At 45.3% G+C, this 16,265-nt stretch overlaps 1 protein-coding gene across 2 annotated transcripts in view; it reads left to right on the forward strand.

The window, feature by feature from the left end:
• Positions 1-16,265, forward strand: part of GNAT2 (G protein subunit alpha transducin 2) — a 128,580-nt gene that overhangs the window by 56,574 nt on the left and 55,741 nt on the right. For both annotated transcript variants that reach the window (XM_077481338.1, XM_077481339.1), the window contains exons 4-5: positions 11,116-11,273; positions 12,104-12,232. In XM_077481338.1, the coding sequence (XP_077337464.1) occupies positions 11,116-11,273; positions 12,104-12,232 (287 nt within the window). The remainder of the gene's footprint in view (positions 1-11,115; positions 11,274-12,103; positions 12,233-16,265) is intronic.

Here is a 16,265-nt window from a genome sequence, read left to right on the forward strand (position 1 = left end):
TCCGGACATTCGGTGCCATCGATGGAAGTCAGCACAGCGGCTGTGGGGAAGGCGCCCTGTCAGCCCGGTAAGTCATGTGATAATACTGCCTTTACTGATGCTTTGCAATGTTTAATGGGGCAGTGTCGGCTAATGGGGGGGGGGCGGTACCTCCCGCACCACTGTTGGGAACCTCTGACCAACCGCAGGCAGGGAGTGGTCCTATGGGAAGGGGGTCAGTTGCAGGAATTGCTGGACGGTCTGCGGGTGTTAGTGGGCCACTTCGAAGGAGGGCAAGTGCAATCCCCCGAGAGAATGCAGGTGGTCTCAGGTGATGTGACAGACGGAGGGACGGGGGGAGTGCCCCCTGGGGAGTGAGTGGTCCCAGCGACTCCGGCTGTGTCGCCTGCTTCTACAGGGGGGGGTGGGGGCTGCAAAGGAGAGTCCTGGTGACAAGGGGTCCACGGAGATGGCCGCAAGAGCTGACATTGGGAGGATCGTGGATGCGGCGAAATGTGAGGTCTACGTGTGCTTCGAGGGACCAGTGGGAGCACACTTGAAACAGGAGGCAAGAGATAAGATTGTCAAGGGGGAATACGTGGAGATTTTTTCCTTGTTGCCGCTTGAGAAGTTTAACTTAGATCGGCTTAAGCCAGATGACACGATGAAGGAAGATGAGGAGAAGAGAAGATACCGGTTGATACCGCAGACGTTTGCTAATTGGTTGCAAGCGTTCGCCATTATGGCAAGCGTCATAGGCGAGAAGAACCCCGAACATTGTTCAGCGTTGTTTTGCTATATGGATGCCATCGGAGAGGCGTATAGGGTGTATGGAGGATCTGCTTGGTTGCGCTACGATGAGCAGTTCTGCCAACGCAGGGCGGTCCGTCCCACTCTGGGTTGGGACCATAAAGACATTAGCCTCTGGATGAGGCTTATGGCTTTGGATAGGTCCCCGCCTCAGTTATTTCAAGGGGGGGCCGGGGGTTGCCACTCCTTGCGACTGCCGGCCATAAAAGAAATGGGGCGTGTGCTGGCAGTTTAACGAGGGCTCATGCAAATTCGGGGGAACATGTAAATTTAAGCATGAGTGCTTGGGATGCTTCAAGAAGGGTAAGCATGTCAGAGAGCCTACTCACAAGAGGGACGATGCCGGTGATGTGGGAAATGATGCAGGCTTTCCTAAGTAGGTACCCGGGTTTGTGGCGGTGGCGGGGATGCTCCTGTCAGGCTTTAAACAGGGTTTTAAAATTCCCTGTGGGTTGCAGGTCGTACCCCCGCTGACGAGAAATGTAAAAACTGCACTCAACGTGGTGTCAGACAAACTGTCCAAGGAGGTGGCCTTGGGACGCATGGCTGGGCCATTTGCAGAAAAACCGCTAGCGGATTTAGTGGTAGCCCATTTGGGGGTGGTTCCTAAGAAGGAGCCAAAAAAATTTTGGTTGATACACCACTTGTCCTTCCCAAAAGGGGATTTGGTGAATGATTTCATTGACCCCCAGGCCTGTACGGTGTCGTACACGCCTTTTTACGTGGCTGTCAGGTGGGTTCGGCATTACGGCCAGGAGGCATTAATGGCGAAATCTGATATAGAGTCGGCATTCATGCTTCTTCCCGTTCACCCTGAGAGTTTCCGTTTACTGGGTTGTTGCTGGCAGGAACAATTTTACGTGGACAAGTGTTTGCCCATGGGTTGTTCCATTTCCTGCGCGATGTTTGAGGCGTTCAGTTCCTTTTTAGAGTGGGTTGTTAGGGACGTTGCAGGTGTGGAGTCGGTCATCCATTACCTGGATGATTTTCTTTGTGTGGGCCCTCCTTCTTCGAATGTGTGCGCGCTTTTGCTTTCCAAGTTGCAGCACATGGCGAAGAGGTTTGGAGTGCCCTTGGTGACGGATAAAACGGAGGGCCCTCGGACAGAGTTGAGCTTCCTCGGGATCGTGATAGACTCTATGGCTATGGAGTGTCGATTACCGGAGGAAAAGTTAAGGGCTTTACAAAAATAAATTAGGGAAATTCATGGTTTAAAAAATGTTCAGTTACGTATGTTGCAATCATTGTTGGGAAGACTTAACTTCCGATGCTGGATCATTCCCATGGGTAGGATTTTCTGTCGACGCATGTCAACGGTAGGGATGAGCTTCGAGTTCGAGTCGAACTCATGTTCGACTCGAACATTGCCTGTTCGCCTGTTCAGCGAACAGTGAACAATTTGGGCTGTTCGCGGCAAATTCGAAAAGCCGGAACACCCTATACAAGTCTATGGGAGAAATATAAAGTGCTAATTTTAAAGGGTAATATGCAGGTTACTGTCCTACAAAGTGTTTGGGGACCTGGGTCCTGCCCCAGGGGACATGGATCAATGCAAAAAAAAGTTTTAAAAACGTCCGTTTTTTCAGGAGCAGTGATTTTAATAATGATTAAAGTGAAACAATAAAAGTGTAATATTCCTTTAAATGTGGTACCTGGGGGGTGTCTATAGTATGCCTGTGAAGGGGCGCATGTTTCCCGTGCTTAGAACTGTCCCTGCACAAAGTGTAATTTGTGCAGGAAAAAAAATCTTTTAAAATCACTTGCGGCTATATTGTCGGCTCCCGTAATACAGAGAACACTCAATGAGTGTTCTCTGTATTAGCCGACAATTCATTCATTCATTGATAAAAAAAATAAAAAAAATATATAAAGGGGGGTTCCCCTAAATTCAATTACCAGGCCCTTCAGGTCTGATATGGATATTAAGGGGAACCCCGTGTCAAATTTAAAAAAAAATGACGTGGGGGTCCCCCTAAATATCCATACCAGACCCTTTATCCGAGCACGCAACCTGGCAGGCCGCAGGAAAAGAGGGGGGGACGAGAGAGCGCCCCTCCTCCCTCCTGATCCGTACCAGGCCACATGCCCTCAACATTGGTAGGATGCTTTGGGGGTCACAGACCCCTCAAAGCACCATGTCCCCATGTTGATGGGGACAAGGGCCTTATCCCCACAACCCTGGCCGGTGGTTATGGGGGTCTGTGGGCGGGGGGCTTATCAGAATTTGGAAGCCCTCTTTAACAAGGGGACCCCCAGTTCCCGGCCCCCCCCTGTTTGAAATCGTAAGGGGGTACAAAAGTACCCCTACCATTTCACAAAGAAAGTGTAAAAATGGTTAAATAAGACAAACACACTTTTGAAAAATTCCTTTATTAAAAATAAAAAAAATTTAAAAAAAAGATTCCAGCGGTGCTAATCCACTCTTGCTATCCAGCGACGGATCTCCGGGGTCCAGCGATGGATGATCATATCCAGTGACGGGGGATCTCTTAGTCCAGCGCTGTCCATGCATCCGTCTTCTGTCTCCACTGGAGAGACACTGCAGGGATCCCAGCGCTGACGTTTCTTATATTAGGAGGGCGGGGCCACCCGTCACCTGACCCCACCCCCTCTGATGCTGGTGAGGGAAGCCAGGGGTTCCCCAGTGACGTATGGGTGACCCCGCCCCCTCTGATGTAACGCAGGTTTCCGTTACATCAGAGGGGGCGGGGTCACCCATACGGCAATTTTTAAAACTTTTTTTTACATTGATCCATGTCCCCTGGGGCAGGACCCAGATCCCCAAACACTTTTTAGGACAGTAACTTGCATTTTAGCCTTTAAAATTAGCACTTTAGATTGTGAACGTTCGAGTCCCATAGACTTTAATAGGGTTCTAAATTTCACACAAAGGTTAGGTCTGTTCGCAGGTTATGGTGCGAACCGAACAGGGGGGTGTTCGGCTCATCCCTAGTCAACGGCTACGGCAGGGGTGAAGTCTCCGGCGCATTTCATTTGGCTGAACAGGGACCACAGGGAGGATCTGAAGGTATGATATCAATTCCTCTCTGTGTACAATTGCAGGGCAGTGTGGATGTCGGGCCCGGTGAGCAATTTCAATGTGGAATTGGTGACCAACGCCGTGGGATCCACAGGATATGGCGCATTTTTCCAGGCACAGTGGAGTGCTGAACCTTGGCCACAGTCATGGGTTGCGGCAGGTTTCCTTCAGAATTTGGTGCTACTGGAACTTTTTCCAGTGGTACTGGCATTGGAATTGTGGGGGCAGGCCTGCCGGAACCTGAAACTTCGGTTAAATTGTGATAATATGGGGATGGTGCAGATTATCAATAGCATGTCAGCATCTTTCCAACCTGTCATTAGGCTGATGCGACAATTGGTGTTGCGTTGCTTGCAATTGAATGTTTTTCTGTATGCTGTGGACAACATGTTGGCTGATTCTTTATCTCGCTTCCAGTGGGACAAGTTCAGGGCTCTGGCACTGGAGGCGAAGGAGGAAGGAGTCCTTTGCCCGAGCTGGATGTGGGAGCTGGCGTTGGAATCGCCACGGGATGGATCCAGAGGTCAGTAAGTGGGTCCACGTCGGCAGCATATTTGAAGGTATGGAAGAAACGGTCTGCGTTGGTTCAGGAGGTTGGAGTGGAGAGGGACAAGTCCACGGTGAAGTTGTTAGTTTTGTACTTTGTCTCTCGGAACATGGAAGCAGGAAGCTCGATTTCTGCCATCGAGAAGAAGATGGCGGGTTTAGCATTCTGGTTTAAGCTGCGAGGGGAAGTGGATTGGACAAAGGATTTTTGGGTTAAGCAGGCCATGAAGGGTTACCGGAAGGAGCATCGGCGGATTGATATGCGGCGGCCGGTTACGTTTTCCAATCTGTTGGCTATCTGCCAACAGTTGGAGGCTGTGTGTTCATCATCTTATGAGGTGTTACTGTTTTCGTCAGCTTTTTCGCTGGCTTTTTTCGGGGCATTACGCATTGGGGAATTGCTTAGCCCTTCAAGGACGGTGGTGGGAGGATTACTGGTGTAAGACGTACAGGTGTTTGTGGATAAGTTATCGTTACGATTGAGGAAATCGAAAACCGATCAAATCGGAAAAGGGGTGCAGGTGTGGTTGTATGTGCTGCCGGATTGTGCAGTTTGCCTGGCACAGGCAGTAGGGAGTCTCGTTAGGATGAGACCGGAGGGGGAAATACCTTTTTTGGTGCATGCAGTTGGGTCCCACTTGTCCAGATTCCAGTTTGTGGCAGGATTGAGAAAATGTTTGGGGAGGATGGGCTTGGATGGTTCCGCATACGCTTCACACTCGGACGGAGGCCGCCAGGTGCGGGTTGGATGAGGCGGCTGTGAGACGGATGGGGAGATGGGAATCCAAGTGATTCTGTACCTATATTCGGCCTAGTTTGATTTGGGAATGACTTAAAAAAAAAAATGAAAATGTATGTATTTGCTTGGTGTTGGAGAAGAGGTTTGGCTATTGTTTCCTGAGTTGGGGAGTTTCTTGGGCTGACTATAATTTGTTATGGTTTTTCGTTTCAGATGGAGGTCATCCATGCCTTGTCTGGATTCTGGGGCATTCATACGTGCGTTGGGTGGCCAGGAGAAGAGATGCAAGACCTGATGGGAGACAGTTAGGAATCTCCAGAAGGGAGGCGTACATAAGGTGGCTGGTTAGGTCGGGAATGATGTGGGGCGGGGTTGAGCGGTATGGGGGGTTGGACAGACCACCGGATGTGTTAGTTATACATGCAGGTGGGAATGATTTAGGAGTAAGGATGGTCAGGGATCTGATCGCCGGTGTAAAGTCGGATCTGGTTTATTTGCATCTGGTTTTTCCAAACACATTGTTGTTATGGTCAGACATGGTAGCGAGGATGGCATGGCGCATGGCCCGGTCAGTGTATAGGCTTAACAACAAGGTGGTGGGGAGGTTTCTGGCCCAGGAAGGGGGCATGGTTATTCGTCATAGGGAATTAGAGACAAACGTTGGCCTTTACCTAAGGTGGGATGGGGTTCACCTCACAGATGTGGGCATTGACCTTTGGTCTATGGGGCTGCAGGACGGAATTCAGGCAGGGGCCCTCAAGGTTGAGGTTTTCATCCTTTCAGGCTGTGGCAGTGTTTGGTTTGTAGGTCAGTGACGGTAGCAGTAACAGATGTGGTAAAAGGGGTGGGGGGGCTCATCAGTAGTATGGCCCCTCCGGTGTATTTCATCAAATGGTTGATGAATACTGGTTTGGTTGCACTGCGGGAAAAGGGGTTGTCTCAGAGCGGTACAGCTGGAGGCCTATGATGGTTGGTAAAGGTCCCGCAGTGTACTGGTGCTATATATTCGATGGAAAATGGAGGTAGCTCCATCACTGACCAATAAATTGGGGTTGAAACGTATTGTTTCTCTGTGGTTATATTTTTATTTTTATATATTAAAAGTTAATTTGGAGTTTTACTCAGTTTGTTTAATAAAGGATGTTATGGCCATTATACTCCATAAGAACGGTGTGGTCTTTTATTCAAGATAAAAGCGGGAGTATATAGGTGCTGTAATAGTCCAAGGGTGTTATATATGGGTTACACTGGTAATGGGCACTGACAATGCCTCATTACCTTCATAAGACTCTGCTGTAGCAGCCTTAGTAGGCTGTATTATTCCATAATTTACCCCAGAATTTTTTGTTTTATTATTAAGCAACACATTTATTTTTATCACTTGTCTTTATCAGACCTCAGTCTTGCTGCGGGTTCAGCATGAACCAGTGCTTCTACACAACAGCAAGTCTCTCTTGACAGCAGATCTCCTCAACAGATTTGCCACCACTTCACTGGTCTTAAACACATGCTCAATCTCTCTCACACATGAAATAGGAACAGTTTTACCATTCCCATTGAGTGCCTCACTTCAGGAACCATTCCTCTGCAGCACTTCCACCACTGTTATAATCTGCCGTATTACTGAATCTGGGGCAAGTAAACACCCCCTGCCCCAACTAACCATATTCCATCCATGGAACAATTTTACTACCATCTCTATGGGAAAGCAGAGACACTTCTCTGCTGTAGCTCCTCTTTTCAAACAATGTTTTTTTTACTCGTTGCTATGGCAGACCGCACTCTCCCAGGAAAACTTTTCCGACACTCTCCAACTGATTGCAAAGGCTTTAACCCATCTGTCTTGACTCATCAAGAACACTCCACCATGATCCACAGATCCCATGATTGAGCTTAGCTTTGTTGCTATGGTCAACAACACCCATCTGCTCACTCCTTGCGGTGAGCAATGGCTTCTTTTCCGTTTCCATTTGCTCTAATGCAGCCAGGTGCCTCTAGCACCAGTCCACAGCAGATTCACACTCTGGCAGACTCTCTGGCAGGAAGGTGTCAGGAGGGCTGGGCATCAGGAGGACTGGGTGTCAGAAGGGCATCAGGAGGACTGGGTGTCAGGAGGACATCAGGGGGGCTGGGCGTCAAGTGGTGCTGGGGCATTAGGAGGGCTGAGGTATCAGGAGGGCATGGTGCTGGGGCATTAGGAGGGCTGAGGTGCCAGGGGGGCTGGGGTGTTTGGAGAGCACAAAAGTTTTTTTCAATGCAGAGTGGTGCTGGGAAGGTGCAGTTGCAAACCTACTTGTCCTGTCGGCAATTCTCTCTCACTTTCCAACCTGGTATCACCCACAAGCCCCTTGGATCAGGAAGGAGGGCCAGTGGGGATGACTGCAGAAGAGCAAGAGCTTAGGCATGCTCGGAGAAGATCCAAACCCGCCCGAGCAATTCCAGAGGCTTTCCCTGCAGAGCTCAGTATCAGCCTGGGTTGGCAACACTGGGATGTGTATCACCTGTCAGCGGTCAACAGGTAGCTCGCAACTCTGCCTGTATTATGAAGACAGCACACACCTGAGCAATCAATGAGCTTGCGTCTCCCAAAACCTGGCCTAAACCACCATTTTCCACAGTAACACGGGGTAACCCTGCTACACTATGTATATACTATACCTGGCCGATGCCCCTGGAAGATGGAAATCACTAAAGTCACACTCCAGTGATTTCAGTACACTCCGCTGCACTACTCCAGTGATTGACACTTGCTTCTGGGTCACGTGATGAATGGCAAGCCTGGTGCATTATGAACAGAGGACAGCAAAATGTTCTGCTTTTCTTGAATGAATGCAAAGCGTTCTCTAATTGGACAAGAGGGAAGGAATGACATCATTGCCCTGCCTCTCTAACTTGTCCAATCAAAGAACTTCAGTGATATCCAGTTTCCAGGAGCATCAGCCATATATGGTATATACATAGTTACAGTACATTGGTCCAGTCTGGACCAATGTAATTATGTAAAAATATACCATGCCTAGAATTCTTCTTTAAAGGGGAAGTTTACCTTTTGCACCATGTTATATTGTATTGTAGCACCAAAACATGAATACATTATAATACAATTAAATCAAGCAAAACACAAACAATTAAAACATTTAGTCTTGTGTTCAATCTCATATATTCAACTTAAGATATTGACTCAAAGCTTATTTATCGCGTGAGAAAAATGTATTGCATGAAAAATCTTTGTGTAAACCCCATCACAGAAGTAAGTGAAATAAACATTCACCAGATGATAAACCTATGTGGACCATGAGTAACTGCGAAACCAATCTCCTATGCCCGAGAACTTGCTCCACCACAGATATCTAATCAGTCCGATCCAGAGATGGGATCACTCCATATAAGTAACCCTAACTCACCATATTGCTGGGGATGTGCTTTCCATCAAATTAACATAAACAAGGGAAGCAACCTCATGGTGTAGTATTTACAGTGCCTTGAAAAAGTATTCATACCCCTTCAAATTTTCCACATTTTGTTATGTTACCAAAAATGTAAATGTATTTTATTGGGATTTTATGTGATAGACCAACACAACGTGGCATATAATTGTGAAGTGGCAGGAAAATGATAAATGGTTTTCAAAATTCAAAAATTTTTACAAATAAATATGTGAAAAGTGTGGCATGTATTTGTATTCAGCCCCCCTGATTCAATGCTTTGTAAAACCACCTTTCGCTGCAATTACAGCTGCAAGTCTTTTTGGGTATGTTTCTACCAGCATTGCACATCTAGACAGTGAAATTGTTGCCCATTTTTCTTTACAAAATAGCTCAAGCTCTGTCAGATTGGATGGAGAGCGTCTGAATAGCAATTTTTAAGTCTTGCCACAGATTCTCAATTGTATTTATGTCTGGACTTTGACTGGGCCATTCTAACACATGAATATGCTTTGATCTAAAGCATTCTATTGTAGCTTTGGCTGTATGTTTAGGACCGTTGTCATGCTGGAAGGTGAACCTCTGTCCCAGTCTTGTCTCTGTTTAATGCTCTCTTTGCCCAGCCTGTCAGTTTAGGTGGATGGCCATGTCTTGGTAGGTTTGCAGTTGTGACATACTCCTTCCGTTTTTGGGATGATGGATTGAACAATGCTTCGTGCCCACTCAGCGGCGCGATCCCGATGGGCTCGTGTGCCCCAGACACGGCACATCTCCGATTGGCAGGAGGGCTCTGTGTTGGGCCCTCCTAATCACATGACGGCCATGTCCAATCACAGCCATCATGTGATGTAAACACAGAGCCGGTTGCTAGGCAATCGGCTCTCCTCTCCTGTTGGTGAGGAGAAGAGAACGGATCGCTGCAGCCGGCTGGTGATCAGTGAATATGAGCTGTTTTTCACAGCTTTTTACTCGCTGATCACCAACCTAGTGTCAACACACATATAAAACACACAGTGTAAACACACATGTCCCCAAATAATAAAAACGCATGTCCCCCACATATGTCCCACTAAAACCACATGTCCCAATGATTATCTGCACACATATGTCCGTGATCACCTGCGCACATCTGTACATGATCATTTGCATACATATGTCCATGATCACACAAAAATTATACACTTAATGGATTTTTTTTTACCAAAAACATGTAGCAGAATACATTTTGGCTTAAATTTATGAGAAAATTACATTTTATTGGATTTCTTTTAAAATAGAAAGAAGAAAATGTTGTTTTTTTTCCCAAATTTCCGCTCTTTTTTCCCTTATATCACAAAAAGTTAAAAACCTTGTCAATAAATACCACCAAAGGAAAGCTCTATTTGTGCAAACAAAATGTTAAAAATTTAATTTGGGTACAGTGTAGCATGACCACGCAATTCTTATTGAAATTGCGAGAGCGATGAAAGCTGAAAAATGGTCTGGGAAGGAAGGGGGGTGAAAGTGCCCAGTATTCTAGAGCTTAAAATATACATAAAAACAAGTACTAAAATCAATATAAAGCCGGCATGAAAAACTCACATGACCGCTGCTGATCAGCAGCATGTGATATCAGTGCAACAAGTTGCCTCCTACGTGTCCCTTTGGATGAAACGCGTAGATAATCAGTAGTAAGTAACACAGAATGCAGGGATACATAGTAAGTACCACATAATTTAGAGGTCAGTAGTAAGAAATGCAGAGTGTAATGATCCTTAGTAAATACCACAGAGTTCAATCCAAAGACATGCAGGTAGGTTAATTGGCTTCTGTCCAAAATTGGCCCTAGTATATGAATGGGGACCTTGGATTGTGGGCTCTTTGAGGGTAGGGACCAATGTGAGTGTGCAATGTACAGGGGCAATTGTAGACACTCAATCAGGTTGAACTGGATGGACTGGTGTCTTTATTCAACCTTACTAACTATGAAACTATGAAACTAAGTTCTAAGGTCAGTAGTAATGCAGTTTTCAAAGGACAGTAGTAACACAGAGTTCAGTGGTCAGCAGTAAATAGCACAGAGTGCATTGATCAGTAGTCGGAACCACAGAATTCAAAGGTCAGTAGTAATGGAGAGTTCAAAGATCAGTAATGCAGATTTTAGAGGTCTGTATCACAGTAAAAGTCCCACCTCTCTGTGAAAATGACCTCACAAGACCTTAGATGCAGCCGGACCCAACAAAGTGATTAAAGTCTTCCCATGTCTAGTCGCTGCTGTGTCATATGACACATCGGAGTTGAGGAGGAGCCTGGTACTTGCCTTGCCTCTGCATTTTCATTACACACAAAATATATCACTCTGTCATCTTAAGGCTTACCCACTTACCCACTATCTCTGGATGCTGGTTCACAGTGGAGCTACATCTCTGTCAAGCAGACTGAAGACTATAATATGCAGCATAATTAAGTGGCAATATATTGGAGGTTATTGAATTGCTGGAAAGGTAGGTCGCTCATCCTGTAATGCAATTTCAAATATTTTACTCGATTTGCAAAACAATTATTTTTTTATTTTTGTTTCTTTCTTTTTCCAACAGGATGATGGCCGTATTCTTTGCCACCTCGCTGACTCTATAGAGGAAGGCACAATGCCTCCAGAACTTGTGACTGTGATCAAGAATCTCTGGAAGGATGAGGGCGTACAGGCCTGTTTTGAAAGAGCAGCTGAATTTCAGCTCAATGACTCCGCCTCATAGTGAGTTGTACATAGGAGTATTTCGAGCTTGCAAAATGTGTTACAGATATATGTCCCTGCCAGTAACACAGAGACCATATCTTTAGAAAGGGCAAATAAAAAAAGACTAAACAACATAGGGTGTGGAATGGGAAATTGTGGCGCAAAGCAAGATGCATGGAAGTAGTGCCACACAAACTATAAATATACAGGGCACAGTGTCACACACACAAGCTCACCAGCTATTCATTAGGCCTCAGTGGGCGGGATCTTCGAAAAAGCAGAATAAAAATTCAAGAAAGATCCAGGCCTTTTTTAAAGCAATCTACAGAACTTGCCAGTCTATTCCACATTATCACAGCCCTAACTGTGAAGAAACCTTTCCGTATTTGGAGATGAAATCGTTTTTTCCTTTTAGACTAAAGAGTTCCCCCTTTTTATCTGTGATGACCTTAAAGTGAATAACTCAACATCAAGTTCACTATATGGTCCACCTATGTATTTATATATGTTGATCATATCCCCCCTCAATCACCTCTTCTTAAGAGGGAAAAGATTCAGTTGCGCTAATCTTTTCTCATAACTGAGCTCCTCCATGCTTCTTATTAGTTTGGTTGCCCTTCTCTGCACTTTCTTCAGTTCCCTGAGTGAAACGTCTTCCTTTTTTGCTATTTGTCTTGAACTCATAGTGCTGATCTGCAGTGACGTTTTACAAGTGCATATCCTATCTAAAAGAATGTGCTCTGACAAAAATGTGTCCGTGTCTGGACCCAGTGTTTTCTCTGCACAACACAAAAATGAATCTATTGTTGTTATTAATTTTTGATATATTTGTTTTTCATTGTTCTTAGTTACTTGAATCAGCTGGATAGGATCACAGCATCTAACTATGTTCCAAATGAACAAGATGTCCTCCGATCCAGAGTGAAAACTACAGGAATCATTGAGTCGCAGTTCTCCTGTCAAGATCTTCACTTCAGGTTTTCCCTTCTTTATTTTCTTAAAACTTTCAGAAAAAGTCACAAATAAAATAGAGCAGGGCTTTCCTGAAAAAATAAATAAATATGGAGGTATTGGCTATAGCAACAAGCAAGATGCATACTTTCTTCTGAATGAGAAAAATGGTACAACAAGCATCATTGGTTTCCTTTTTACTTATGTTTATGCACTAAAATGTATTGACTAATGCCATATAAATAAAAAATGGACCATTCCTAATTTGTAGGCTGCCATTGTGGCTATCCTTGTTAAAATGTCAGTTTCCTGGCAGTCATACTGACCCTCTGCCTTCAATATTTTCAAAGTCACTGACATGAGACAAGTAGGCAGAAAGGTCAGAATCCATATATGCATACGTGTTCTGTGTGAGTAACGCTAGATATTAAAGCAAGAGGGTCAGCATGGTAACCACACAACTAGCACTTGTAGACTGAGCAGTCAGAAATGGCAGCCTCCGTGATTCTCTCAAGACAGATTTCCTTTCAACTTTGTTTATGACTACAAATGGTTGATCTAATACACTCAAAAACATGCATTAAAGCCTACGGTCTTTAATTTGTGTAAGGAAATATCCTACTTGTTTGTTCTGAATGTCCCTGTGGGTACTTATGACATGATCTTAAAATTTGCACAGTCAAATGAACTAGAACAGCAGCAGCTGTGACCAAGCTATTACAGCAACCATGGTCAAAGTGGCCCTGAGCCAATCACAGAATGGTTTCATAAAGCGGAGTTCCACCCAGAAGTGGAACTGCTTTAAGGTCTCCTCCAGGGCTCCTGTTTGTGAAAAAGGGCTTTTGGGGAGGAGGGGGGAGCTGGTACCCGAATTTGACAGGTACCTGCTCCCACTACCATTCCGTTTGCCTAGGCGACCAAAAGCAAAAGCTCTCCCCCCTGAAGTCTTCTGGGACATATCACAGGTCCTAGAAAACTTCGGGACCACAGATCGCAGCACCGCTCATGCATGCACAATGGGCAACCGGATTTGAAGCCGCAAGCTGTCACAGCCGGGTGCACATAGTAGAGATGCCGGAGCCGCCGAAGGGAGGACACAGGGAGAACATGCCTGCGGTGAGTACACTGCTGGACCATGGGACAGGTGAGTGACTGTTTATTAAAAGTCAGCAGCTACACTTTTTGTAAACTTTTTGGAACTCTGCTTTAAAAGATGCTCTTTTGCATATGAATGCTCATGCTGTTATTCCAATCTGTAACAATCAAATGATTCCAGTAATCACAGCACTTGTGTTCCACTGATAGCAAATCCCTATGTCACGGTAGCAGATGGGACTTTTACTTTAGAAAAACCCCATGAATCTGTAAGGGGGTTGTAGTTTTGCACCATGTTATATCCTAAATATCAGTGTAACATGGTATAAAAGGTGACTTGTGCCGCGTACACACGACCGGACTTTCCGGCAGAAAAGGACAGACGGAAACATCGGATATTACGTTCATGTGTGGGCTTCATCCGACATTTTTCTTCAAAAATTGCGACGGACCTACAAATAGAACATGTTTCAAACCTGTCTGACGGAATCAATTTCTATCGGGAAAACCATTCGTCTGTATGCTGGTCCGACAGAACAAATACGACACAAGAGCAGCTATTGAGTACTGGCTATTGAACTGCCCTTTCTAGTCCCATCATACGTCATCACGTTCAAAACAAATGGACTTTGGTCCATTCGTGTGTGGGCAAGTCCGTTTGGTCGAAACTCCATCGGGAAGACCGTCGGACATTTTCTGCCGGAAAGTCCGGGCGTGTGTACGTGGCATTAGTCTTTAAAAGGATAAATTCATCTTCTGGAACATATTACATGTTCCACCAGCATTTAGAGTGGAACAGGCAACGTGTACCAGTTCCTGCCTTCTCTCCCCCCTCAGTGTGACAGTGGGCACAGGATTTTCTCTCTGCACCCACTGTCACAATTCAAAAACAAATGCAGCAGTACAGGGCTCTGCCCACACGGCTGTGTCATTCATTCATTCACAATTTCCTGTGAACACGGCAGATGGCTTGTAGTTCTGAACTAACTGCGAGGGCGCTAAGGAGCAACCTTGTAGTTCATTCACAAGCCCTGTAGCTTTCAAAACATGGTTCATATGGAGGTACGGGCTGAAAGCTGCTGGGCGTGTCTGCAGAAGCCAGACATTACTCCTCTGATCCACTGATCACAAATGCAATGATTTCCAGGTTCCTGCAGGAAAAAATAATAAATGCACATTTTTTTCTGCAAAAATATGAACTTTTCTTTTTTTCTAAAAAGTTATCTTATCCTTTAATATGATTGGATAACTGAAACGCAATTTAAACATTGAGAATCTTCACACAATTTCTTTAGTTAATCAGCCTCACTAACTCTTTTTCAGTTTTTATAGATATACTTCAGTTACCTATGTATAATAGACATACAATCTCATTAATAAAAATTTAAATTAGGATTATCAGTGTATCACAGGACACTAGGTACACAAGGTACTTCATGTTAATGACTACTTGGGTTATGCTGCCATCTTCAGGTGAATGGACACTTGCCAAAAAAAAAAAAAACAGGCATTTTCCATCCAGGAATAACCTCTCCCAGCCCAGCTAAGGCTAAGTTTGGTAGCAAGCAGTTAGAAAACAGAAAAGAAGGGAAGGGACCCCTATGTTACATAGCTACATACTAGGTGAGGTTAAAAAAGACAAGTCCATCAAGTCCAACCTATGTGTGTGATTATATGTCAGTATTACATTGATTATTCCTATATGTTGTGGCCGTTCAGGTGCTCATCTAATAGTTTTTTGAAACTATCGATGCTCCCCACTGAGACCGCCGCATGTGGAAGGGAATCCCACACCCTTGCCACACTTACAGTAGTTTAAGGTTAAACCTCTTTTTTTCTAAATTTAAACAGTGGCCACATGTCTTGTTAAACTCCCTTCTGCGAAAACATTTTATCCCTATTGTGGGGTCACCAGTATGGTATTTGTAAATTGAAATCATATTCCCTCTCAAGTGTCTCTTCTCCAGAGAGAATAAGTTCAGTGCTCGCAACCTTTCCTCATAACTAATATCCTCCAGACCCTTTATTAGCTTTGTTGCCCTTCTCTGTACTCACTCCATTTCCAGTACATCCTTCCTGAGGACTGGTGCCCAGAATTGTACAGTATACTCTAGATGCGGCCGGACCAGAGTCTTGTAGATTGGGAGAATTATCGTTTTATCTCTGGAGTTGATTCCTTTTTAATGCATGCCAATATTCTGTTTGCTTTGTTAGCAGCAGCTTGGCATTGCATGCCATTGCTGAGCCTATCATCTACCTGGACCCCCAGGTCCTTTTCCATCCTATATTACCCCAGAGGTTCTCCCCCCAGTGTATAGATTCCAGTCAAATTTTTGCCATCCAAATGCATTATTTTACATTTTCTATATTAAACCTCATGTCCTATCATATACTTCAAGAAAAGCATTTTACAGGCAAACCAAAATTACTAAATTTATAATCATATACCAGGACCAGGGTACATCATATTCATCCAGTGGCGGTGCGTCCATAAGGGCACATGGGTGTCGCCTCCTCTCTCCTGCCACCCACCTCTAGCACCAATAGATAGATTCATGCTATCTATGGCCGCCGCTGCCACCCCCTATTCAGGTGCCTGGCCCCTTTTCGGGAGCAGAGCACCTGAATTACATTGGTGGGGGGTCGTTTTGAAGCACCCGATTAGAGCCATAGGGAGACAGGAGAAGACATTGAGGAGCAGTCCCATCAGGACAGGTAAGTGCAGACAGCGGGCTGGCGGGGGGCACACTGGCAGCATTTGATATGGCACAGTGGCAACGTTTGATGGAGCACAGTGAGAGAAATTGTTGTGCACAGTGGCGGCAATTGATGGGCATAGTGGGGGCAATTGATGGGCACAGTGGCTGCATTTTATGGGGCACAGTGGCTGTGTTTGATGGGCCCAGTGGTTGCATTTTATGGGGCACAGTGGCTGCGATTGATGGTACAGTGAGGCTGCAATTT

Source organism: Lithobates pipiens, unplaced genomic scaffold, assembly GCF_037356315.1.
Source record: "Lithobates pipiens isolate NorthernLeopardFrog02 unplaced genomic scaffold, aLitPip1_a1.2 Scaffold_16, whole genome shotgun sequence".
Classification (NCBI taxonomy): Eukaryota; Metazoa; Chordata; class Amphibia; order Anura; family Ranidae; genus Lithobates; species Lithobates pipiens.